This window comes from Anomaloglossus baeobatrachus, chromosome 4, assembly GCF_048569485.1.
Source record: "Anomaloglossus baeobatrachus isolate aAnoBae1 chromosome 4, aAnoBae1.hap1, whole genome shotgun sequence".
In the NCBI taxonomy this organism is placed as follows: Eukaryota; Metazoa; Chordata; class Amphibia; order Anura; family Aromobatidae; genus Anomaloglossus; species Anomaloglossus baeobatrachus.
The window spans coordinates 452,689,167-452,715,243 of NC_134356.1; the positions used below are offsets into that span (position 1 = coordinate 452,689,167).

The 26,077-nt window shown below is 46.0% G+C and overlaps 1 protein-coding gene across 1 annotated transcript in view; it reads right to left on the reverse strand.

Annotated features, from left to right (window-relative positions):
• Window positions 1–265: 265 nt before the first annotated feature.
• LOC142303836 (synaptotagmin-4-like) overlaps window positions 266–26,077 on the reverse strand; it is a 151,276-nt gene continuing 125,464 nt past the window's right edge. The window contains exon 5 of the mRNA XM_075345617.1: window positions 266–7,613. Within this exon, the coding sequence (XP_075201732.1) occupies window positions 7,464–7,613 (150 nt within the window). The 3' untranslated portion in view covers window positions 266–7,463. The remainder of the gene's footprint in view (window positions 7,614–26,077) is intronic.

Genomic DNA, 26,077 nt, shown 5'->3' on the forward strand with positions numbered 1-26,077 from the left:
ATTTTTAGGAAATGAACGACGTGTCTGCAATGAATGGTTTTACGTTCAATCGCAGTCGCACGTTGCTGTCACACGCTACAACACCACTAACGATGCCGGATGTGCCTCACTTACGATGTGACCCCGCCGACACATCGTTAGATATGTTGTAGCGTGTAAAGCGGCTTTATACAAGATAAAAATAGGAAATAAAGATTTAGAAAATTAATTTTAATGTTTTACTATGTTGTATATCAAAAAAGAGAAACAAAAGGTTAATGTGAAATATAAAATTTAATAGATTGTCTGTGAAGCAACTCGCATTGGCAGTGATTGATAGGTCACAGTGAAATAGACAGAAAACCCATATGTGGATACATTACATGCATTGTTCTCGTTACTTTTATTCACACATATTCACATAAGATTCTTTCTTACTTCTTCATTTCAAAGGTTAGATTACTTACAAGACATACAATAACTAATGTCTATGATAATACTAGAATTGCTAAGTTCATGAATGTGAATTGCACAATCAAATGCTGACAACCTTGTATACAGCTTCAATAAATAAGTCCATTATTATATTTTAATCATATTATTTCATAGATATCACACATATGTGCCCCATATGTACTGGAAAGTAATAGTATAAGTAGGTCCAGAGCCCTCTATTGTATTACTTGCGTCCTGGACTGTGCAAACTTCCTAACTTAGGTAAAGAATAGGCTTCTGCAAATTATGCACTAGCACGGACTTGCTGCATGTGTATCTAGATTAATAATGTTGACTTTTAGAAGTAAAATAGCTATGTTTTCAATGAGCTCACCTTTTGTGGCAGCTGCAGACAGGGGGAAATATGTATTTTAGGCTGGGCCCACACAGGGATCTACTGCGATCCCCTCCCATGACACTCGGCTCAGCTGGCAGTAGTGCAGAACCGAGTGTCATGCGAGTGTCCCTGCGACTGAGGTCCGTTCCTGCGAGCAGACCTCAGCTGCTCGGGGTGGGTTGGCTCTGCGGAGGGGCGGGCCAGCACGGAGGAGGGGAGGGATTTTTCTCCCTCTCTCCTCTGTTGCTGGCTATTGCCATTCTCGCCCTGCACTCGCGGTATACCAGTGTACCGCGAGTGCAGTGCAATTTTTCTCTCGCCCCATTGACTTGAATAGGTGCGAGAGAAACAATGAACGCATTACAATCGCAGGATGCTGCGATTGTTTTCTCGGCACGATTGGGGCTGAGAAAATAATCGCTCATGGGTGCTGAGACACAGGCTAATACTGATCTGAGTGGAATGCGATTTTTTATCGCACTCCACTCACACCGTTTTTCTCGCCGTGTAGCTTAGGCCTAACTCTGTGGCTGTGTCAAGGTACGTCCACATTGTTAATTTGTGGCAGGATGAAATCTGTATAATCCAGAGGGCAAAAGTCATAGAGGCGAAATCTGCACTAGATGATGCAGATTTTGTTGCAGAAATACATAATATAAATTTACAGGTTTGGGCAGTCATCTGCAGTGCTGCTCAGTTTACCCTACAGATTTCATTCACCGCATGTAGATGAGAATTTGGAAAATCTGTTAAAAATGTAACCCGGAAATTCATTACATAACGAATCTGCATAAACATATCTTAAAGGAAAACTGAGGATTTTGCCATCAGATAAAATATATTAAAGGGAGTTTGTCAGCCCCAAGATGCATTTTAAATGATCTATGCCATGACATAATGGACTTAGCCACTATAAAAATCATACTTGCACTGGTTCAGTACCTGAGAAAAATAATTTTTCATTTGTATGCAAATGAGGGGGCTTCGATGTACCCTTGGATTAGTCAAGAGTTTGGTGTACCTTTATGCCCGTAATTTTGTATGTTGGGGGCTACTCCCGCTTCTTTATATCAGCTCTCACTTCCCAGAGCATACTGTGCCTAAAGTAAGCAGGCATGTGTGCTCCTGGTCACTGATACAGGTTATGCCCGGCCGTGCATGCACAAGTGGCCAGGCATATTATCCTCTCTAGCAACTTTCTGCTGATAGTACTCCCTGCACTAATACACCCAAGAGTATAAAAAGTGGCATCAGCAAAGAGAAGCCATGAAGAAGAACACTCCTGGATATTGTATGAGCGTCAGCAGACTCTGTGCACGTGGCAGGGTACAGGCAGTGTGAGTGCGCATGCACACACACACACACACACACACACACACACACACACACACACACACACAATCCAGCTGACTTTAGACAGCATCAGCTCTGGAAAACAAGTGCTGTAAACCAGAAATGGTTGAAATCTACAACATGTTAGTTAAATGAGGTGGGTGCATAAAGGGGCACTGAGCTTTTGGCCATGCCAATAGTACACTGAAGCCCCCTAATTTGCATATGAATTAAAAGATTTTCTCAGGCACACAAATACATACATTGCTAGTATGATTTTTATAGAGCCTAAGTCCTCTATATCACACTATAGCTCGTATAAAATGCATTTTGGGGTGACAGACTCTCTTTAAGAAGAACATTATTGACTTGTACATTTTAAAATCTTTTAAACTCAGTTTACTTCATATTTACCCAAGGAAGATATTACTTTGGTAGTACTGAACATTCAGATTATATTATTGTATCACACTACAAAGTGCCTTGATGCAGAGGGTGAAATAAGTATTGAACATGTCATCAATTTTCTAAGTAAATATATTTCTTAAGGATCTATTGAGAAGAATTTCTCACCAGATGTCAGTAACAACCCATCCATTGGCATTGCATTGATTACAGAAGAATTTTTAAACTACTGAAGTTTCCAGTGAGCACTGTTGCGGCTATAATCCGGAAGAGGAAAGAATAACATTTCCCCAACCACAGCCAGGTGCTCCCCGCAATATTTCCGACAGAGGAGTTAAAAAAGTATCAGAAGAGTTGTCTAAAAGACAAGGATTACTTGTGGAGAACTATAGAAAGACCTGGAATCAGCAGGTACAATTGTTTTAAAGAAAGCAATAAGTAATGCAGTCAACCTCCATGGCCTATATGCACACTCCCCATGCAAGACTCCATTGCTGAACAAAAACTATGTTCAACAACATTTAAAGTTTGCTCAACAATATTTAGAGAAGCCTGTGAGATACTGTGAGAATATAGTCTGGTCACATGAGACCAAAATTCAACTCTTTGGATACCATAATACACCTATGCATATCGCCCCCAAAATACCATTTTAACAGTTAATTTTGAAGGTGGGAACATCATAGTATAGGGCACTTTTTCATCATATGGCACAGGCAATCTTCTTGTGTAGAGACATTCTTGATAAAAATATGCTGCTATCTACCAGGATGATGAAGATAAAAGGAGGGTGGACATTTCAGCAAGACAATGATCCCAAACACACAGCCAATGAAACTCTCAATTGGTTTCACAGAAAGAAAATGAAGCTGCTAGAATGGCTCAGCCCATCACCTTACGTGAGTCCAATAGGAAATTTATGGAAGGAACAAAAATTCAGGAGCCCACTGAACCTTCAGAATTTGTTTTTGTAGAAGAATGAGAGAAAATCACACCTGAGCAATGAATGTGACTAGTTTCTTCATACGGGAGGCATCTTGAAGCTGTCATCAGCAACACATCTTCTGTATAAAGTATTAAATAAATTTCAGTAAGTGCATTCAATACTTTTTTCCTGTGTAATTTCTCATTATTACACATCACTACATTTATGGATATCTATGGTTTGATTTCTTTGCCTGTGTGGATTAAATGGGTTATTACTGACATCTGGTGAGAAATTCATGTCAATAGCACCTTTAGAAATATATTTAATAAGAAAATTGTTGACATTTTTAATACTTATTTCATCCGCTATACATTTCTTTATATTTACGTATGAGGAAATAATAAAAAAAAAAAATCTGGTCTTCAAATTAAGTAAATACAACACCAGATGAGCAATAACAAGACCTATTTTACCGTGTCATTATTTATTTACAAAACTAGGCCAAAATGCAAAAGCTTCACGACATCCGCTGTACATGTACGGCTCCAAGGGAAGTGCTTTCCCCCAAACCGTCTTACAGTAGTGTTCAAAATAATAACAGTCCAATATGACTAACCAGATTATTCATCGTTTTTGGTATAAATTATATCACCACATGTCAAAATTTACCAGTTGGTACAGTAGAGTCTTAGAAAACCCACAGACTTCGCATTCGTGACCAGCAGGTTTTTTAATCTGTGTATTTGAAAAATTAGACGACCCCTGTATGAAGCTAATCTGTTAGCATGAAATTCCCGCAAAGTCCCACTGTTAAAAAAAAAGACATGTACTGAAGCGGAAAACAATTTGCCAAAGAATACATCAATTGGCCTAAAGAGAAATGGAGAAACATTTTTGGACTGATGAAAGTAAAATTGTTCTTTTTGGGACCAAGACAGTTCTTCTGATTCAAGCCACAGGACACTCTGAAGACAGTGAAGCATGGTGGTGCAGGCATCATGATATGGACATGTTTCTCTTACTATAGTGCCAGACCTATTTACTGCAAACCAGGGATCATGGACCAGTTTGCATATATCCAAAAATCTGAAGAGGTCATGTCGCCTTACGCTGAAGAGGAAATGCCCTTGAAATGAGTGTTACAACAAGACAACAAGCCTAAACACACCGGTAAACAAGCAAAATCTTGGTTCTAGTCCAACAAAATTGAGGTTACGGAATGGCCAACCCAATCCCCAGATCTTAATACAATACAACACTTGTGAGGTGACATCAAAAATGCCTTTTCTGAGGCAAAGCCACAAAATACAAATAAATTGTTGATGTAGTCAAAGCATCCTGGGCTGGAATAAGAGTTGTCAGGTGCCAGAAGTTAATTGACTCTTTGCAACATAGATGTGAAGCACTTCTGACAAACTGTGGTTATACAACTACTAAATATTAGGTTAGTGATTCACAGGAATGCTAAATCCTAAATAAAAAGGACAGATTTTGAGTATGTAAAGACAAATACAGATACTGCTATTTTGTTGCACAGCCCAATGTTCATTTATTTATATTTTCTGTAAAGTAGTTAAACATACTATACATTTATCTGCATGTTTTGATTTAGAAAACAGTGTGCAATGTTCCCAATGCATGGAAATAAAAACTATTATAAACATTTTGAGCTTAACTCATGTTTTTGAACACACTGCTATTATTTTGATCAGAACTGTACGTGCACAGCCGTACGATCGCGCCGGCTCATGTGCGGCACTTGCAAAACATTCAGCTGGTGTCAGCTATGCAATCGCGTTGTGCCGACCAAAGCCGAATAATCGTCATGAGGTCCTGCCTTGAACAAAATTTGACACGCCTCCTGCATGTGTGCTAGTCACTGATCTAATGCCCTGCAATGTAAAAGCATTGCAGAGCATGAGATCAGGGAAGGAAAAGCTGGTGTCCCAGGGACTAGGTAAAAATCTAAAAAAAGATTTTAAAAAATTGTAAAAGTATTAAAAAAAAATCAATAAATAAAAACATTTTATTTATATGTCTGTGTGTGTATATATATATATATATATATATATATATATATATATATATTTATTATGCCAATAAATACATCTGTTTATGTAAAAACAAAAAAAATTACACATATTAGATTCAGAATGACACGCTCTATAAAACTGCCACATTATTTAGCCCCTTCAGTGACCACTGTAAAAGAAAAAGCGTGGCAAAAAATGATGCTTTTTCATCACATCGCTGTAAAACAATATAATAAAATGCAATAAAAAATTGCATGTAAATAAAAATGGTATTGCTGGAAATATCATCTTGTCCTGCAAAAATTACCGTAAGTCCCCACTCGGCTCTGTCTGCAGAAAAATAAAAAAGTTACAGCTCTCACAATATAGCGATGTAAGAGCAATTATTTTTTTCTATGAAATTGTTTTTATTGTGTAAAAGCGGCAAATCATAAAAAAAGACATACAAGTGGTATTGATGTAATCCTAGACTTTGCTGTTTTATCTTCATTGAGCCTCCAAAAACCATACAAAGCAATTGAAAAAACTGTTAACCCTTACAAACAAGCTATAGTTATTCAGTCTTTTTTTAATTGTACTAACATGAACTTGAGCATCTATCATGTAGAGGCCTTTGGAGTCTGAACTGTAGCTCTTGATATTTTTGCAATTTTTCTGAACATTGTAAAGTCTGACATTGGGGTGAATTTGCTGTGATGTTCAGTCTTGGGAACATTGTCTTGAATGTTTTTCACTTGTGAATAATCTTTCTTACTGCAGAAATTATGGCCAACAAATTGTTTGGAAATGGTATTATAATTCTTTCAAGATTGATGAGAAGAAACAATTGCTTCTCTAGGATCAATGTTGATATGTTTCCTCCTTGACAATGTTAATACATGCTGAAATAGTACTGCTTTTATAGAAGTGGTCACTAGAGATGGGTGAGCACTAAAATGCTCGATCCTCAAGTGGAGCAGGTCAGGCGTTCTGAAAATGCTCATCTCGAGTAAAGAGTACAATACAAGTCAATGATTTGGCAGTTTGGCGAACATCGGCGCACCCGCGATACTGGGTTGAGGTTCGTGAGTAACCAAGTACCCCATTGCTCGATGGAGTAACAAAAAGTGCCGAGCACGCTTGCTCATCACTAGTGGTCATACTTGCTTATTAACAATTTAATCAAGGACGTTTGATTACCAACTCTTGGTTACTTCTTTCCCTCTTAATTTCTACAGATGCCATAAGGTTCTACTTAGTTTTTCACACACTACTATTGCATGTTGACCTAGTTTTAGTTAAATATTGTGTATAATGACACGGTGTAATTTTTCATGTATTGTTGTTCAGCTGGGGTTGCATTTACCAAATTTTAGATCTTCAAAGGAACAGAAGTTTTTTTTATTGTTTACTGGTATGTAAAACCATATAATTCAAACAGGGTGCACTTAGTTTTCTTCATGACTGTATATAAGTGTGTATGCACTATTTCTGGAGTTATTCATATGAATTTTTTATACCTATAGGAGTGTTACATTGAGATTTTCAAATCCCACCAATGACAACATCTGCAAGGAGTTTGTATGTTCTCCCCGTGTTTGCATGGGTTTCATCCGGGTACTCCGGTTTCCTCCCCCACTCGAAAGACATACAGATAGGGACTCTAGATTGTGAGCCCCAATGGGGACAGTGTTGCCAATGTATGTAAAGCGCTGTGGAATTAATAGCACTATATAAAAGGAATAAAATTATTATTATTATTATTATTATTATTTTACGTAACATCTTGTTACCCCATAATAAAAAATAACTATTGTAAAACATGCCGTGATATATAAGATTGTGATTTTTCAATTTTGTTTTGTTTTTGTATACTGAGACTCCTATATAATCTACTGACTTCACTTTCTTCACAATATTGCACATAATCGGAATGGTAGTTGATTCCAGATGTCATAGGGTGGCAACAATCATGTTAAAACACATCTGACTGTAGTGTATGCCAATGGGAACACTCCACTGGTGCTTTGTTACACATCTTCTGCCAGTGAGAGATGCCAGCTTCGGAGGTACCAGCACCAATTACCACACGCCCAAGAATACGAGCTCGATTGTAAATTCTGCCCTGGAAAGGAAGCACAGAATTCATTATTTATTGAAGGTAAACCCAGTTTTAGAGGTTTTTTATATTTAGGATAAAGTAGTAAAAACACAGTTTCAGTTTTTAGAGGTCAATATATTTAGGATAAAGTAGTAAAACACAGTTTCATGTAGCATTTTTCTAATTATACATCAAAAATGTAGAAAATGTTACTTAAAGGGGTTATCCATGGTAATAAAAAAATAACCTCTCCAATAATGTTTAATGTTTTTCATTTGAGCTCCATAAGTATTAGGCTGTGTGCACACCTTGCGTAATTTCATGCGTTTACGCTGCGTATTGCACTGCAGCATAAACGCATCCCCAGCACAACCTATGAAGATTGTGCATAATCCATCCACATGTTGCGTTTGAGAGCGCAGCGATTTGCATGCTGAAATTTTGATCCAAATCGCTGCGCTCAAAAAAGCAACATGTCACTTCTTTCATGCACTTTGGATGCTGCTCCCACTCGGTCTATGGGAGAGGCAGCATCCAGAGCACATGAAATTGGCATCTATTCTGCAGACACACTGCATCCATTACGCAGTGTTTCTGCAGACAGGATTAGACTGAGTTCCCATGTTCTGTAACCATCTGTTAGAACGGATCCTGCAGAGATCCATTGGCAAAATGTCTGCCGGATCCATTTTTTGTTTTTTGGGTTTTTTTTAACATTGGAGTCTATAGAGAATAGATTACTTAACGGATTGCTATTTATCTTCCTTTTGAAATGGATCATGTTAGAAAAAACGGATCCTTTACAAATGCAAAAATAACAGATGACTACATAGCAATCAGTTAACAAATCTGTTCTCCATAGGCTTCAATGTTAAAAACACGGATCCTGCAGACATCAGTTATTTAACAACGGACAAAAAAGTTGTGTTTGCAGAACTTTTTTCACTAACAGATTTCAGCAGGATCTATTCTAAAGCATGTGAACTTAGCTTTACAGAGGACTGACACAGTTGCCTGTACCTTGCTTAGACAGCTAAGCCAGTCCTTTTCTTGAAGATAGCCCCTTGCCTTTTCCGCTATTTGCCTGTTTGTCTCAGCACGTCATTGACCACATGACCAAAATTGTCTGTCAATATCACCACTCCCATTTGTCTGAGAAGCCACAGAAAATGTTTAATTAACATATCAATACTACATTCCCCCTGAATTATTCCATGAATTGTGCAATAAAATCACATTGCCACGATCAGTTGAGTTTTTTTCTGTGCAGCTTTGTGTACTTGCAGTTTTTTATTGCACTTTTGTGCTGCGTTTTTGACTCTGGTTTTTTTGTCTCTATTTGGTGTCATCCTTTAAATAAAGCTGTTCTGTTTTTGAAACCTTCCCGATGCTGACATTGTTAGGTACGGATTACATGCGTTTTTGATTAGTTTCTGCCCTGTAAACACATCAAAAACGCGTGTGTGTTTTTTACCTGTGGAATTTCGCATCTAATGCAACTCTATGGAGAAATTTAGCACAGAAGACTCCGAGTACTCGCAAGGGAAATTGATATGCTGCGGATTGGAAAAACGCTCCGCAGGTGAATTTATGCAGCATATAAAAGAAGCACAGTGGACATATTTCTATTGATCCCATCTACTTTGCCTGTACTGTAAAATGCTGCGTTTTTGACACAGCAAAATACACAGTCAAAATGCAAATAAAACTCATTGTGGGCACGTACCTTAGGCTTGTAAATATCCCAAAATATTCTTGTTTTGTGAATTCAAGTAAAATACAGATATGTAAAGTGAACGGGGTAATTAACTACATTTTAACAAAAAAATATTTGTCCGGGGGTGTTTGAGGTAGGGGTGTGTAAATAAAATAAAAACTGTTTTCATTGTCAATGTCCTACAATCTTGCAGCTGTGTGCCCTGCTGGACTGCCCATATCTACATCTGGCAGGGGGTTTCACGTAAATCAGCATTGCTGAATACCAGCAGCCTTCTTATTACGTCTAAGTCAAGAAACAGCTTCAAGCAGCTTCAGTTTTCTGAATTTTGGCTTAGATATAATGAGAAGGCTGCCACTGTCATGTAACCTTCTCCCTCCCCGCTGGATGTGCGTTCCGGCAGTCCCGTGAGCACACATTTGTGACCGTAGAGAAGTGGTGCTCCTCAGAAAAGCGAGTACAGATTTTTTCATTTTATAACTCCCCTCTTGATCAAACTAGTTTTATTAAAAATTTTGTGAAAAACCCTTTTATTGCTTCTCAACAACATTTACTTTACATTAGCTCCAAAAATTATTGGTTTCATACCAAGTCATGATCGGTCTCACCCCAAAGTCCGAAAATGTGGATGGTTATTGGCTGCATAGAAGTGAATAAATCTGTCATTCTTTCATGTTTTGGCATCCATATACATTTTGCAAATTCTCATGCATGCTCATGTTATTAATGTTAGAACCTGCCATTTCAATTAGCAAAACTACTGCTTCCTGTTACACAATCTAAAATTAAAATAAGAGGACAATTGTTTTGGGACCCAGTAAAAAAATGTGTCATTTACGCTGTAATTTGAACAATAAGTAGCAAGAGAAATCAGATGATGCGCCATCCCAGTCACTTGCTGTAGCCAATCACGGTCCTCAGTGGTCAGGTGACTGATAAATGATACATCGCTTCTGGTCCTGAATCAAGGGGGTTTGATTGGGTAAGTCAAATTTTTTATTTTTATTTTTTTCCAACTATCCTTGCTTATTCCTCCACTTTTCTATATGTAGGACAACCCCTTTAATTAATTTCTGAGGGTATCATCTTTTTTATACTATATTTATATAACAATCAAGTTTTTTTAAATCTTTCGAAATCTGTCAGCTGAGATATGAAGGATTGCCTTGTAGAAGGGACGGCTGTGGCAAGGACTACCTTCTTGCTGCAGCGCAGCCTTAGATCAGCACTTTGCACCGCCGCCTCCATTCCACTACAGGGAAAGGATTGCTGGGACTATGGTGCAAAACACTTGCTTTTGGGCCAGAGGCCAGGACTGGTTCTTGCTTCTTCTGGGCCACTTTCCAGCTGCTGCCTGCAGCAGGCCCCAGTGTCCCCAAACACAGGTCTTCTTTGAAGCTAACAACTGCTCTTTACTTTTCATAACAGAAATATATCTTCCAACACGCATTCGGCGGGCACACTCTGACTTGGTTACAGGGGTCACATCAGATATTTGCAATAAGGTCTTTACTGTACACTCCAGTCCTCTACTGCGGTCGTTGCTATTAGCAACCGGAGTTGCATTTAATTGGCCGGCCAGCCACTTCCCTGATACTCGGGCCTCCATGCCCCTCATCCCTCTATGCCCCACATCCCCTCGCTCATCTTCACTCTGTCAGGCAGATTCATATATTCCTACAGGGGTCCGTCTCCCACCCACAGGGATTAGCTATAAGCCGTCACGGGGGTCGCTGGGGACGGCACTCTTCTATCTCAGTTTGTCGGGACCTACTCCCTCTCCGGAGCCCACTGACCTTCAGCCTAGTGAGGGGGTTCTTTGGGTATACGTCAGAGGGTGATCACCATCCAGGCCGTCTGGATTTGACCCTTCTGGGACGTGGTTCGGTCAGCCCAACTCTCACCAGGGCCCCATGTGTTCGGCGCCGGGATCTGACCTAGCGGGTCTAAATTAGAGACAGATATTTGAGCCTTCTCTCCACACACCTCTCACAGATGTGGGTCACTCCACTTCCATAGGGACTCTCCTGTCTCCTACTGTGTATTTCCCCTTTTTGTGTACATTGCTCCTTGTCACTAACCCTTTCCTGCCTAGCAAACACCAGGGAAGTGGCCAAGCACACCGTGGCCACCTAGTGGCCCTTTACCCATAACACACACATTATACATGGATAAAACATAACACTTAGTATATAGCCAGTCTCCAGGTCTGGGGTGGGCTAAGCCCTGCACCCTCTCATAGCCTCTCACCCATACAGTGGATAACTACCAAAAATAAAGCTTCACAATCAAATGGTTTATAATAGTGCAACCAGAGCTCATCATTCGGGATCCCAAATAGACATACACACGTAGTCTTTAAAAAATTCTGTGGAAGCATGGTTGGAAAGCAATGTCTGATTTTCATTTGTTCATTTTCTTAGATTTTTTATTTATTATTACTTTTGTCAGATTCAAGTTATTTCTGTGACCATTGTGGGTTTTTATTTCATTAAATGAGGGGGACCAACAATTTTGACCACGTGTTAAGTACTGTGCAAAAGTTTTTAGGCAGGTGTGGAAAAAAATACTGCAAAGTAAGAATACAGTGGAACCTTGGATTAAGAGTAAATTGATTTGAGAGCGTTTTGCAAGACAAGCAAAGCTTTTTACAAATTTGTAACTTGGTTTAAGAGCAATGATTTGCAATAAGAGCAAATCCTCACCGTGTACACTTCCGGTTCTGTCCTTTCACCACGTTCTGACCCGCTCTGGAGGTAACTTTATGTACATATGTACTGTATGCCATTGTACAGTACAGTATATACTATATAGCATTTCTATCAATTTGCATTTGTAGATACAGTGTTGTACTTTCTGATAACCAGTACAGCACATTGCTTATACTGTAATCTGCCTGTGCAGTATTCCTACCTTACATTTGGCTTAGTTCTGCCTTTATTTTTGGGAGAATAGATTTAGAGTGTGTTTTTTTTGTATATTGTACTAAAATAAATAAAATATTTATACATCATTTTTTCCTCTCTATAGTGTTCTATTGGAAGCTAACGTGCAGTTTAATTTGTTTTATATTTTTTTTACTGTACAGTATTTTGTATTAGTGCACTGTAATAACTTTATATGATTACAGTACATTATTTTGTATTACTGTAATAACTTTGTATAAATACAGTAAATATTTTTGGTTGTTGAACGAATTGTCTGCATTTCAGTTATTTCCTATGGGAAAATTTGTTTTGATATAAGAGTAACTTGGTTTAAGAGCACACTCCCGAAACCAATTATGCTCGTAATCCAAGGTTCGACTGTACTTCCAAAACTGTGTAAGTGTACCTAGAAGAATTGATACTATTTTGAAAGCCAAGGGCGATAAAACGAAATATTGATTTGATTTCTATTTCTCTTTTGTTCATTCACTCTTCATTTTATTAATTAATAAAAATAAACTATTACCACATATATTAAAAAGAATTCTTAGTTTGCAACATTTTTCCAAACCTGCTTAAAACTTTTGCAGTACTGCATATCAAGTATATAAAAAACAATAGGAACATCCACCACTGCTGAAAATAACTTAACCCCTTAATTACCTATGATGTACATAGTCTAAAGAGCGGAGCCTGATTTCTACCGGCTGTGTTACATATCCAGCATCCCCTTGCAACTACGGCAGATGGAGCTTTTCCTGATCATTGTAGTCTACCCAATTAAATGCCACAGTCAATGTGTGACAATGGCATTTAAAAAATGTAATTGCTGGTGCGTACGGTCACAGCCTTCCATCAGCTCACTGGAATGTGAGTTATCATGGCACACAGTTGACTGCTGAAGCCCCCATAACTGCTATGTTAGTCCTCTTATGAAGCACAACTATAGGCAGAACTATGATTTTCCTATATACTGCAATATTCTGTTAAGACCGTATATTGTATAAGTGATTGGGCAATCACAAATTCAAGTCCATCAAGGAGACTAAAAGTGAAAATAAAAAAATGTTTTAATATAAAATTTTTCAAAATATATGAAAATTTGAACCGCCCTCCTTTACTTACATTAAGAAAAACTGAAATTGTAAGAATGTTAAAAATAAATATATTTGGTATTGTCATGTCTCAAAAAGTCTGGTCTATAAGTGAAATCTTTCATGGGCTACAGCTCAAATTGGCTTATAGCTACATGGAGAAATTGCAGAGATGATTATGATGGTGCAGCAGTGCTGGCTTGTAAGGGTGGAGGAAAGGGCTTATACTAATTACATAGAATGGTAGAATTGGAAGGGACCTCAAGGGCCTTATGGTCCTCTGCAAGTGCAGGTTTTCCTAAATCATCCCAGCTATATGTTTATCCAGTTTCTGCTTGAATATTTCCAATGATTAAGAGCTCACTACCTTTCGTGGTCGCCTGTTCCACTCTCTGACTGCTCTCACTGTCAGAAAGTTTTTTCTAATCTAAATCTCCTTCCTTTTAGTTTCATCTCCTTGCTTCTTGTACTTCCTTGTGCTAATGAGGATAAGGTAGTTCTATCTGTACCAGTGGCGTAACTAGAGTTTGATGGGTCCTGGTGCAAAATTTGGACCGGGGCCCCCCTCCACGTACACCGACACTTGGGGTATGGGATAATGACACTGACACTTGGGGTACAGGATAATGACACTGACACTCAGGGTGCAGGATAATGACGCTGACACTCGGGGTACAGGATAATGATGCTGACACTTGGGGTACAGGATAATGATACTGACACTTGGGGTACGGGATAATGACACTGACACTCGGGGTACAGGATAATCTCGCTGACACTTGGCTCTTACCCTCAGCACCCAGGTTTCCCATGATCTGAAATCCCTCTATCAGCCCCCAGCTTTCCTATGTTCTGATATCCAGCTTTCCCATGCTCTGCTATACATCTTTCCCTCAGCACCCAGCTTTCCCATATCAGAGCATGGGAAAGCTGGGTGCTGAGAGAAGATTTACAGCAGAGCATGGGAAAGCGGGGTGCTGAGGGAAAGAGCCTTTTTCCCTCAGCACAAAACATTGCCATCCCATGCTTGTATCTTTTTCCCCCCTAGTATATAGTTCTCCAAATACTATAATGGCCCCCGCATAGCCTTCCATATAGTATAAAGGGTCCCACATAACCCTTCATATATTAGAATGCACCCCCATAGTCCTCCATGTATTATAATGCATTTCCAATAGTCCTCCATATATTATAATTTACCTCATTAGTTCACCATATTGTATACTGCACCACATGGTCCTCCGTGTTTTATTATGCACCCCCATAGTCCTATATGTATTATAATCCAGCCCCATAAATGTTCTTATTGTATTATGCAGCCCCATGCTCCTCCATGTATAATGCAGCCAGCAACCCCAGGGCCTCCATGTATCATGCAGCCAGGCCCCCCAGGCCTCCATGTGTCATGCAGCCAGGCCCCTCCAGGCCTCCATATGTCATGCAGCCAGGCCCCCCAGGCCTCCATGTGTCATGCAGCCAGGCCCCTCCAGGCCTCCATGTGTCATGCAGCCAGCCACCCCAGGGCCTCCATGTGTCATGCAGCCAGGCCCCCAGGCCTCCATGTGTCATGCAGCCAGGCCCCTCCAGGCCTCCATGTGTCATGCAGCCAGCAAAATAAAAAAACAAGTACCTCTCTTCTCCTTCTGACCCCTGCAACCGCAGTAGTTACGCCCCTGCCCCCATATGTCACACACCCTGCTCCCCATACAGCCTGCACCCCCCATAGCACACACAGTACACCCCCATATGTCACGCAACCTGCCCCACATATCTCTCACAGCCTGTACCCCAACTTACCCCTCTCAAACACTCTGCACCCCTTCACATCCTTCTGTCACAGTCTGCAGCCCTCATATGACACTCACCCTGCACCCCCCTCTCCCTCATGTCCCCTCTTTTTTCATTACCAGTCATGATGTGTCCAAATCTCCTTCAGGAATCTGTATCTTCTGATACTTTCTGCCCGGCAAACCCGTGTCTCCTCCCACACGGTCACATGGGCGTGACATCATTGTAGGTCCTAGCAGGATGGATTCCGTCTTCTGTGCAGGAGCCCTTCTGCTCTGCCGCAGCTCAGAAACGGCTGGTGGGCCTCTCCAGGTCAGGAGCCCCTCTACTGACATCGGGCCCTCTGACTCACAGGCCGACCCCCTGGCGGTCGCGTAGTCGGCCACTACATAGCGCAGCGCATCTCATCTCTTACAGAGAGGAGGCGGCTCTGCAGAGCAGCTGCTGGGCCCCTATAACCCTGCGGGCCCGGTCGCAGTGGCGACCTCTGCGACCGCGGTCGTTACGCCCCTGATCTGTACTGTGACAACCTTTCAGATATTTGTAGACCTCTATTAAGTCTTCTCTCAGCCTTCTCTTTTACAAATTAAACATTCGTAGTTCCTTTAGCCGGTTTACATATGACATGGTCTGCAGACCTTCTGCCATCTTAGTTGCTGTTCTCAGAACTTGCTCTAATATATAAATGTCCAAATGATCTAGATAAAATGATTTATTGGTCAACGTGTTTCAAAGCCCTCAGAGACTTCTTCATCAGGACCTGATGAAGAAGCCTCTGTGGGCTTTGAAACGCGTTGACCAATAAATCATATTTTATCTACATAATTTGGACTGGTTTGGCGGCGCTGGAGATTAAACCTTTCTTCCTTCCATTGTTTGTATCTCTACGTGGGTTCTGCACTGGCCTCATGCATTTTATGGTGGTTGTGACTTGCACAACCGCATAAGGTGAGCCTTTCTAAGTTGTTTCTCCTTTAATTTTAATTGGATAAGACCCTATTTTGCGCAATTTCTTTTCCCAGCTCATATTTACTTTCTTGAATTGAGGCGTCCAGAACTGTACACAGTATTCCAGGTGGGGTCTGACCAGGGCAGAGTATAGAAAAATAACTACCTCTCTTGATCTAGATTCAATGCTTTTCTTGAGACATCCCAGAAATTTGTTGGCCTTTTTAGTTGCAGAACCACACTGTTGGCTCATATTGAATCTGGGATCTACTATTATGCCCAAATCATTTTCCCTGGTGCTATCGCTTAGTTCTAATCCTCCCATACTATACATGCTTTTTACATTTCTTTTACCCAGATGTAGGACTTTGCATTTATCCCTGTAAAACAACATTCTGTTTGCCTCGACCTATTGTTCGAGTGTGGCTAGATCCTTTTGATTACGCTCTCTTTCCTCTCTAGTCCAGGCGAGGACTTCTGATCATGCGCACTGAGCCTAAACCCAGTGTCGGAGGTGGTGACAACTGACAGGTACGCGCATCCGTACCGATGACACTGGGCATTGAATGGCGTGCTAACATGCTAACAGGGTGGACTAGTCGGGGGGAAATAACACCCTTGCAACTAATCCCTGCTGTCATTCGCATTTCATATAGGATCTTTAGAAATACTATTTCTAAAGCTCTCTTTATCTATACTAGTATATGCTTGGTGAGTTAGCCAGGAATTAGAAATATGCACCCAGAACTGCTTGTGGATCTGGGTGCATACTAGACCTGACAGGTTCCCTTTAATTTCTGTGGAGATGTGTTCTTTTTGACATACAGTGCAAATACTCTTCCTCTTTTGTTAATTCTATTCTTTTTGAATAAGTTGTATCCTTCCATCTGAATGTTCCAATCGTATGTCACTCCACCAAGTTTCTATGATGTAGATGATATGTATCATAATTTTACTTCTGTGTTACTAGTTCTAGTTGTTCTTGTTTGTTTCGCATGCTTTGTGCGTTTGTGTAAAAACATTTTAGTTTGTGCTCTGTTGCTCCCCGTTTCTTAGATTCCTTCTGAGTATCCTGTCCTCTGTCCTCTTTACCACATTGTCATGTAGAACTGTTGAAGGGTCTTCATCCGTTACAACCTTTGAGGAGTTAAAGGACCTCGTGGTGAAGGACCAACTCCTACATGTGTGTCCTGTGGAGGTTCGACAGTTTGTTATGGACCGAGAGCCCAAGGAGGCCTCAAAAGCAGCCCAGATTGCCGACGCCTATGTGGCCAACCGTGCATCGGAGGTGCGGAAGCCGTCCACCACCAGCTGGAAAGGGGGTAAGATGACAACTACAACCACCCCTGCCCCTACCAGCCGACCTCCCGTAGGTCCTGTTTCATCCACCAGTGCCCGGCCCACCTCTGACACTCGCAGGTGTTTTTCCTGCAACCAGCCTGGACACCTCAGCTCCGTTTGCCCAGAGAGGCAGAAGAGGAACCCCACATCCAAGGCCCAAGGGCCTACTGGAACTGTCCTTTTGGCAAGGAAGGCGGGTGGTAGGGCCTGCGAAAACCTACACCCCGTCACCGTAGATGGAACCCCCACTGTGGGGCTCAAGGACACTGGGTCCGACAGAACACTGGTCCGCCCTGAACTGGTACCCCCTGAAAACTTTATCCCGGGAAAACTCCTGACTGTCACCTTGGCGGGGGGTGTCCACCACTCCTTCCCAATGGCCCGGATGCCCCTCGACTGGGGTGCTGGGAGAGGGTGGAGGGAAGTGGGGGTGGATGAACATCTACCAACCAATGTTTTATTGGGGACTGATCTGGGGCGATTAGTTGCACAATTTCTCCCTGATGATCCTCCCGAATCCAAAAATACATGTGATACAAATGTTGTTGATCAGTCATGTGATGGAAATGTTGTTGATAAGTCATGCGACCCGAATGCGGATACCCAGAACGTAATTACAAATGTTGTGCATGGTAATAAAGTGGAGATTTGTACAGGGGAACTCAGCCATGCCACGCGGCAGGGTGACGTGGCTGAGGACGACCCCAAGGTAGCAAGTGTCTGTACTGACAGAGATGGAGGAAGACATGAGAACCACGAGGACAGTGGTCAAATGCAACTGAGCAGTGTCACAGCGGACAGTGACACAGCCAGTAGTACCTGTCAGGCTGATGGGGAAGAGTGGTTATTCCCCGGGGAGACAGCCTTCATCGGTGCTGTTGTGACGCCCTGGGCAAGCCAGGGGTCACAGGTCATCACACCACCACACCCTACACCCCAGTTAGGAACACCAAGGCTATCAAAATCCTTGTTGCCTTCCTCCAGGGGCTGATGTTCACACCAGGGGGTGGGCCAGGCGGTTGGCTCTGCCCACCGAGGAGTACACAGCCCTGGAGGCGGGAGGAACCAGGATGTCCGCTCAGGGAAGAGCTTGAGAACAGTGAGTTGAGGGGAGTGAAGTAGAAGGAAGTAGTAGTGGAGCTAAAGAGAAAAGCTGAAGTAACAGAAAAGGAGTAAAAGTGAGAGTAGTAAAGCCTGAAGTTGGTCCGGGTGTGTGCCAGGACAGTGTCAGCAAGGTCAGCAGACGGCGGTGACAGTCTGCAGGGGAGACTGCTCGGAGGTTGCTGGAAGGACCGCGGACGGGTAGTGGCCCGGCGGTCTGGAGCAGTATACGAAGAACAGTCAGCACCAGGGCAGGGGCCTCTCGAACCCCGGCAAGGCTAGGAGTCGCCGTAAATTTGCCAAATCCGTCAGTGAAGGGGACGTCTGTCTCCAAACAACCAAGTCCCGATTGAAGGCAACAGTCCAACCATTGAGGAGAGACACCACCACCGCCAGGGCACCAGTTTCTCAGGGCCAGCGCCTGCGGGCAAAGTAGGGCTCCTCCGGCCCATATCCAAGCCGGGGAGCGGGTTACCGGTGGGAACCCATCGCTACCAACACAGAAACATTAGGTGCAGGAAAAGGGACATCACCGTCACCTACTGGGGAAAGCAAGTGCAGCCGTCCGTGGGAACCGTCTTTCCAGCCGTGTGTTTTACCGAGAACTGTGTCAACGTCTCAGGCTGAGTGAGTACCACAGTGCCGCAAGGCACAGCGCTGCCCCCGCGTCCCTGCACCCCACCAAGCCCTGCATCTCCCACCTCATCACTGGGCCCCGGGATCACCAACCCCTACCCCCGGAGGGGCAACACAACAACTGGCTGCTCCATACCATCCTTCCCGGGATCCCCATACAGAGCAGCGGTGGTGTCAACCAAATCACCACAACCGTGGGTGGCGTCACGGACAATAAACAATCCCCACACCCAAAAACCCCCTTTCACTCATGGGTGAGGAGCGCCGCTAGAGTCCCCGGGATCCGGCCCATCGCTCGAGCCACCGAGCAGCAGCAGGCCGCAGCGGCCGCGGCAGCCGGACCCGAGCAGCAGTGGGAGAGCGCGGCGTCTCCTCCTCTGCCCGCGACAACTTGGCGTCACGAACAGGATCTTACCGCTCTGCCGTTGGGTAGAGGTGCGCCTTGTGACCGCCGGAGGTATCCGGCTGAAAAATTTCGGAAGTCGCCATCTTTGGCGCGAAAAGTTCCCGCTCGAGCGTCTTCTCGAGTAGCAGAGGCGCGAAGGCCAAAACTCCGCCCCAATAGAGGAGGGGCCGGAAAGAAGCTAAGGGTGACGCGATGGCGGCTGGCTGCATGTAGACGCAGCTATAAAAGCAGGGACGCCAGGACTCTGCAGACAGCTTGTTCCTGGGAAAAGCCGCCAGCAGCATGTGGATGCTATCCCGCGACACCGTAGCCCCCGCGCCTGGAACCGCGGCGTGGGTAGAGATCCGGACCGCGCAGCTCTACCAACGGCTGCAGGTTAAGATGCAGCTCCTCATGGAGGAGTGGGAGACCGACATGGCGGACGTTATAGCAACCGTGCAGAGACGCGAGGAGGAAGCGGAGAAAGGGAGGGTGAGTGACCCACGCCCCGATGCCCTGGAAGGGCCAGTCATCGCGGCTGCGGGACCCGGTCCAAGCCCTCTCCCTCCGCTGCCTCCCTCGCCACCCGTCTCGGAGGCCGTGACCCCGCCACAAGGCCTGCTACCACCGCAACCGGTAGCAATACCCAGCGTCCCCGCCCAGGCGGGCCGACCTGTAGCCGGAGCCCGTAGTCGACCGGAGGTGTTGCCATGGAAGGCCCCAAAGACTGAACCGGAGGCATCCCCTGAAAAGTCCCCCGAGCCGGAGCTGATGACCCGCTCCGAGCCGAAGGCCCAGCAGCGGAAAGCCCCTGTGCCCATCCCCCACACCTCGGCTGAGATGGCGCCGGGTTGTAGCTGTAAGGCAGCGCCCAAGGCCAAGACACCGCGGGACCCGCCGCCCAGATTCCTGACAGTGGGCAACGTCCAAAATGTTCCGCGGGGCCCGATCCGTGCGCCGGAGCTCGCAGCAGCGCCGTATTGGGATAGGGAGCCGGTACCGCTGGGCCTGGAGATCGGTGAACGGGAGAGGAAGAAGGCCGAGCTGGTGGCCCGAGCGATAAGGGAGAAGGAAAATCTCCGCCAGGCCACGTTCCGTGTCCGGGGCCCGCTGTACGAGGGGCAGGTGAGGCGGTTTGATGTCCGCCGGGGCTATGGGTTTATTTATGAACCGGGCCTGGAGGCCGAAGTGTTTGTAGCCCGGCGGGATGTGAATGCCCACCTGCCTGAAGAGCATCCCGGCCGCAACCTAATGCCGGGCGACATTGTGCAGTACACCCGGCACTGTGGAGAGAGGGGGTGGTTTGCCCTGGACGCAAAACTAAGGGGCAGCCAGGAGAGCCGAGTGGGTGCTGCACCCCCTCCCTCGGATGAGGCCGACTACCCGGAGTAGGTCAGCGGATGCCCGCTGCAGCAGTCCCCGTTGGGACCAAAGTGTTTATAAGTTTGTTTGAAAAGTTGAGAGATGATAAGCAAAGATGATTACCGAACAGTAACCTGATTCTACCGTGATTGAGAAAACCGGCCGTTGCCGGCACCGTTGTCCCCAAGGGGACCGTTTAAAAAAGTTTTGCATGAGGAACTGCTCATGGACAAGCCCGTGAACTTGCAGGGCAACCACAAACGTTAGTGGCTTGTAAATAAGTTGTTTACCGTTACCGTTTTCCACATTGCCGCCTCCGGAGAGGCAGGTTGGAGGGAGGGCCCTCAGCAGAGCAGGCTGGGGCCCAGCCACCAAAGGAACTGGTGGCTACCCTCTGGAGGGGAAGGACAGATCCCGCTCGGGTGACTTGTGCTGGACTTGGGTAAACGGGTGCTGCCTGGGTTTTAGGGGCAGCATCAGGGCCAGGTTGCTTGGGTGGGAGAGAGCGGAAACCGTAGCCGTAAACTGTTTAGCAACGTTTAAGAAATGTGCCTCCCATTGTGGGATGATGTTATGTTACCGTTTACTTTTTATACCTTTCAGAAAATAAAACCGGTGTTGGACGGGCAGCCCGCGGACGGTCTGCATTTTGCTAAGGGGGAATGTGACGTCCTGGGCAAGCCAGGGGTCACAGGTCATCACACCACCACACCCTACACCCCAGTTAGGAACACCAAGGCTATCAAAATCCTTGTTGCCTTTCTCCAGGGGCTGATGTTCACACCAGGGGGTGGGCCAGGCGGTTGGCTCCGCCCACCGAGGAGTACACAGCCCTGGAGGCGGGAGGAACCAGGCAGTCAGCTCAGGGAAGAGCTTGAGAACAGTGAGTTGAGGGGAGTGAAGGAGAAGGAAGTAGTAGTGGAGCTAAAGAGAAAAGCTGAAGTAACAGAAAAGGAGTAAAAGTGAGAGTAGTAAAGCCTGAAGTTGGTCCGGGTGTGTGCCAGGACAGTGTCAGCAAGGTCAGCAGACGGCGGTGACAGTCTGCAGGGGAGACTGCTCGGAGGTTGCTGGAAGGACCGCGGACGGGTAGTGGCCCGGCGGTCTGGAGCAGTATACGAAGAACAGTCAGCACCAGGGCAGGGGCCTCTCGGACCCCGGCAAGGCTAGGAGTCGCCGTAAATTTGTCAAATCCGTCAGTGAAGGGGACGTCTGTCTCCAAACAACCAAGTCCCGATTGAAGGCAACAGTCCAACCATTGAGGAGAGACACCGCCACCGCCAGGGCACCAGTTTCTCAGGGCCAGCGCCTGCGGGCAAAGTAGGGCTCCTCCGGCCCATATCCAAGCCGGGGAGCGGGTTACCGGTGGGAACCCATCGCTACCAACACAGAAACATTAGGTGCAGGAAAAGGGACATCACCGTCACCTACTGGGGAAAGCAAGTGCAGCCGTCCGTGGGAACCGTCTTTCCAGCCGTGTGTTTTACCGAGAACTGTGTCAACGTCTCAGGCTGAGTGAGTACCACAGCGCTGCCCCCGCGTCCCTGCACCCCACCAAGCCCTGCATCTCCCACCTCATCACTGGGCCCCGGGATCACCAACCCCTACCCACGGAGGGGCAACACAACAACTGGCTGCTCCATACCATCCTTCCCGGGATCCCCATACAGAGCAGCTGTGGTGTCAACCAAATCACCACAACCGTGAGTGGCGTCACGGACAATAAACAATCCCCACACCCAAAATCCCCCTTTCACTCACGGGCGAGGAGTGCTGCTAGAGTCGCCGGGATCCGGCCCATCGCTCGAGCCACCGAGCAGCAGCAGGCCGCAGCGGCCGCGGCAGCCGGACCCGAGCAGCAGTGGGAGAGCGCGGCGTCCCCTCCTCTGCCCGCGACACTGTCACCCGCAGTCAGAGTGCCCAGAACGCAAATGAAACCTTGCCTTCTGACACCTCTTCACCCAGAGGGATAACGGAACTGGTTATGGACCCAGAGCAGGTCCCAGAGGGTCCCGGTGAGGTTGGAACCTTTACGTCACTTTTGGCTGCCTCTAGCCAAGAGTTCCAGGTGGCTCTACGTACTGATGCCAGTCTAGAGACGTTAAGGGACCTCGCAGAGAAGCCCTCCTCCGAGACCGATAAGGAGAGGGTATTCTAGGACCAGGGAAAGTTGTACCGGGAGACAATTCCCTGTAACCCCCAACAAGAGTGGCTGAAGGAAAGACAGCTGGTGGTGCCTCACCGCTTTAGGAGTGAGTTGCTGCAGATTGCCCATGAGATCCCACTCGCCGGACACTTGGGGGTCAGCAAAACCAAGGCCCGGCTGTCTCACCACTTCTATTGGCCCAAAATGGGGACAGATGTTGCCAACTACTGCTGCTCCTGTATCACATGTCAAAGAGTGGGAAAGTCAGGGCCTGCTCCCAAAGCTCCCCTGATCTCTTTGCCGGTGATAGAAGAGCCTTTCCAGAGGGTCGCTGTGGACATCGTCGGGCCTCTGGCCGTCCCCAGCAGCTCTGGAAAACGGTTCGTCCTTACTGTGGTAGATTATGCTACCCGGTATCCGGAGGCAGTGGCTCTGTCCTCAGTTAGAGCCGATAAGGTGGCAGATGCCCTCTTGACCATATTCTCCCGAGTAGGATTTCCCAGGGAGATGCTTACCGACCAGGGGACTCAGTTCATGTCTCGTCTAATGGAGGCTCTCTGTAAGAAAATGCAGGTGCGGCATCTGATATCAAGCGCTTATCACCCACAGACCAATGGTTTGTGTGAGCGATTTAATGGTACCCTTAAGCAGATGCTTAAGGTCCTGGTTGAGTCACATGGACGCGACTGGGAGCGGTATCTCTCACACCTGCTGTTTGCCTACAGAGAGGTACCACAGGCCTCCACGGGGTTTTCCGGGGGCCTCTTGGTCTGGTAAGGGAATCCTGGGAAGAGGAACTGAACTCCCTAGAAGTGTCCGTTGTGGAGTATGTCATTCGGCTCCGTGACAAAATGCAGTCAATGACGCAGATGGTGCATGAGAATATGGCGCAAGCCCAGGCCAGCCAGAAGCGATGGTACGACCAACACGCTCGAGAGCGGGTGTACGAAGTGGGTCAGAAGGTGTGGGTCCTAGTCCCAATGACCCAGAACAAGCTTCAGGCGGCCTGGGAGGGTCCATACCTGGTGCATCAGCGCCTCAATGACGTAAACTATGTGGTCACCATCGACCATGCCAGGAAGAGGCAAAAGGTCTTCCATGTCAACATGATGAAAGCTCATCATGACATGGAAGCCTTTGCTCTTCCTGTGTGTAGTCTTCCCGAGGAAGGCGAAAGTGAAGTCTTGGTGGACTTGCTCGCCTCGGCCCGGGATGGAGGGTCTATCGAGGAGGCGGCATTCAACCCACAGCTATCCTTGGACCAAAAGTCCCAGCTGCGGGAGGTATTCCGGCCCTACCTGATGACCTTCACGAATGTCCCAGGGAAGACATCCCTAGCCACCCACCAGGTGGACACAGGGAGTCATTCCCCAGTTCGTCAACCCCCATACCGTGTCTCCCTAGAGGTACAAAAGGACATAAAAAGGGAGATCGATGAAATGCTAGTCCTGGGAGTGATCCAGAGGTCCAAAAGTGCATGGGCCTCGCCTGTAGTCTTGGTTACAAAAAAGGACCGGACAACCCGGTTTTGTGTGGACTACAGGAGGCTAAATGCAATCACAGCACCCGATGCGTACCCAATGCCACGCATCAATGAGTTACTGGATTGCTTAGCCGGGGCCCGGTACCTGACCATCATGGACCTGAGTCGAGGGTACTGGCAGATTCCTATGTCCAAGGAAGCACAGGAAAGGTCCGCCTTCATCACCCCATTCGGGCTGTATGAATCCCTTGTCATGCCCTTTGGCATGAGAAATGCTCCTGCCACTTTCCAGCGATTGGTCGACCAGCTGCTCGAGGGACTAGGAGGGTTTGCAGTAGCTTACCTGGCTGACATTGCCATCTTTAGTCCCACTTGGGAGGAACACCTGGGGCACCTGGAGCAGGTGCTCAGGCGGATTCAAAGCGCTGGTCTGACTATAAAGCCAGGGAAGTGTCAGATCGGCATGACGGAGGTACAGTACCTTGGACACAGAGTGGGTGGCGGGACCCTGAAACCAGAGCCAGGGAAGGTTGATGCCATAACCTCCTGGCCTACCCCCAAGTCAAAGAAGCAGGTGATGTCCTTCTTGGGTACGGCAGGGTACTATAGGAAGTTCGTTCCGAACTATAGTGCTCTTGCTAAGCCATTGACGGACCTCACCAAAAAGAAGCTACCGCAAGTAGTCACCTGGACAGATGACTGTGAACGGTCCTTCAGGGCACTGAAAGCTGCCCTCGCCAGTTCCCCATTCCTACAAGCCCCGGACTTCCCCCGACGGTTCATAGTTCAGACAGATGCCAGTGCGTTTGGCCTTGGTGCAGTACTCAGCCAGGTAAATGGGAAGGGAGAAGAGCATCCGGTGATGTTTCTCAGCCGCAAGCTCTTATCCCGGGAAGTGGCCTACGCCACTGTGGAGAAGGAGTGCCTCTCTATAGTGTGGGCCCTGCGGAAACTGCAGCCCTACCTATATGGACGCAACTTCACCATAGTGACAGACCACAACCCTCTCAACTGGCTACATCGGGTGGCCGGCGACAATGGTAAGCTACTGCGGTGGAGCTTGGCACTACAGCAGTATGACTTTACCATTCAACACAGGAAGGGTGTTGAGCATGGCAACGCTGATGGGCTGTCCCGGCAGGGGGATGCCAGCGAGGTAGGCTTAGGAGACGATTGGCAAATCAATCTCCCATGCTACCTCAAAAAGGGGGAGGTGTCATGTAGAACTGTTGAAGGGTCTTCATCCCCTTCCTCTTCTTCACCAGCCACAGGTCGTCATGGCGATTATCTGATCGGCCTGGAAGCTTAAGGTATTTATGACTTTGGGTGATTGTAGAACTAAAGCCAAAAAGCTGCAGAGAAAGACAATTCTTTGTAATATTGGCGGGAAAACTCCCAAAGCAGGTTTTTAAGTGCTGCTTTAATGCTAGAAAAATGGAAAACATATTTCCAGAATCCCTGCGTCGTGCAGAACCCAGCGCACCGTCTCACCTGACGAGGAGATCGACGGAATCACGACAAATTAGTATTGGTCAGTAAAATTGTACTAGAGGCGTTGTGTTT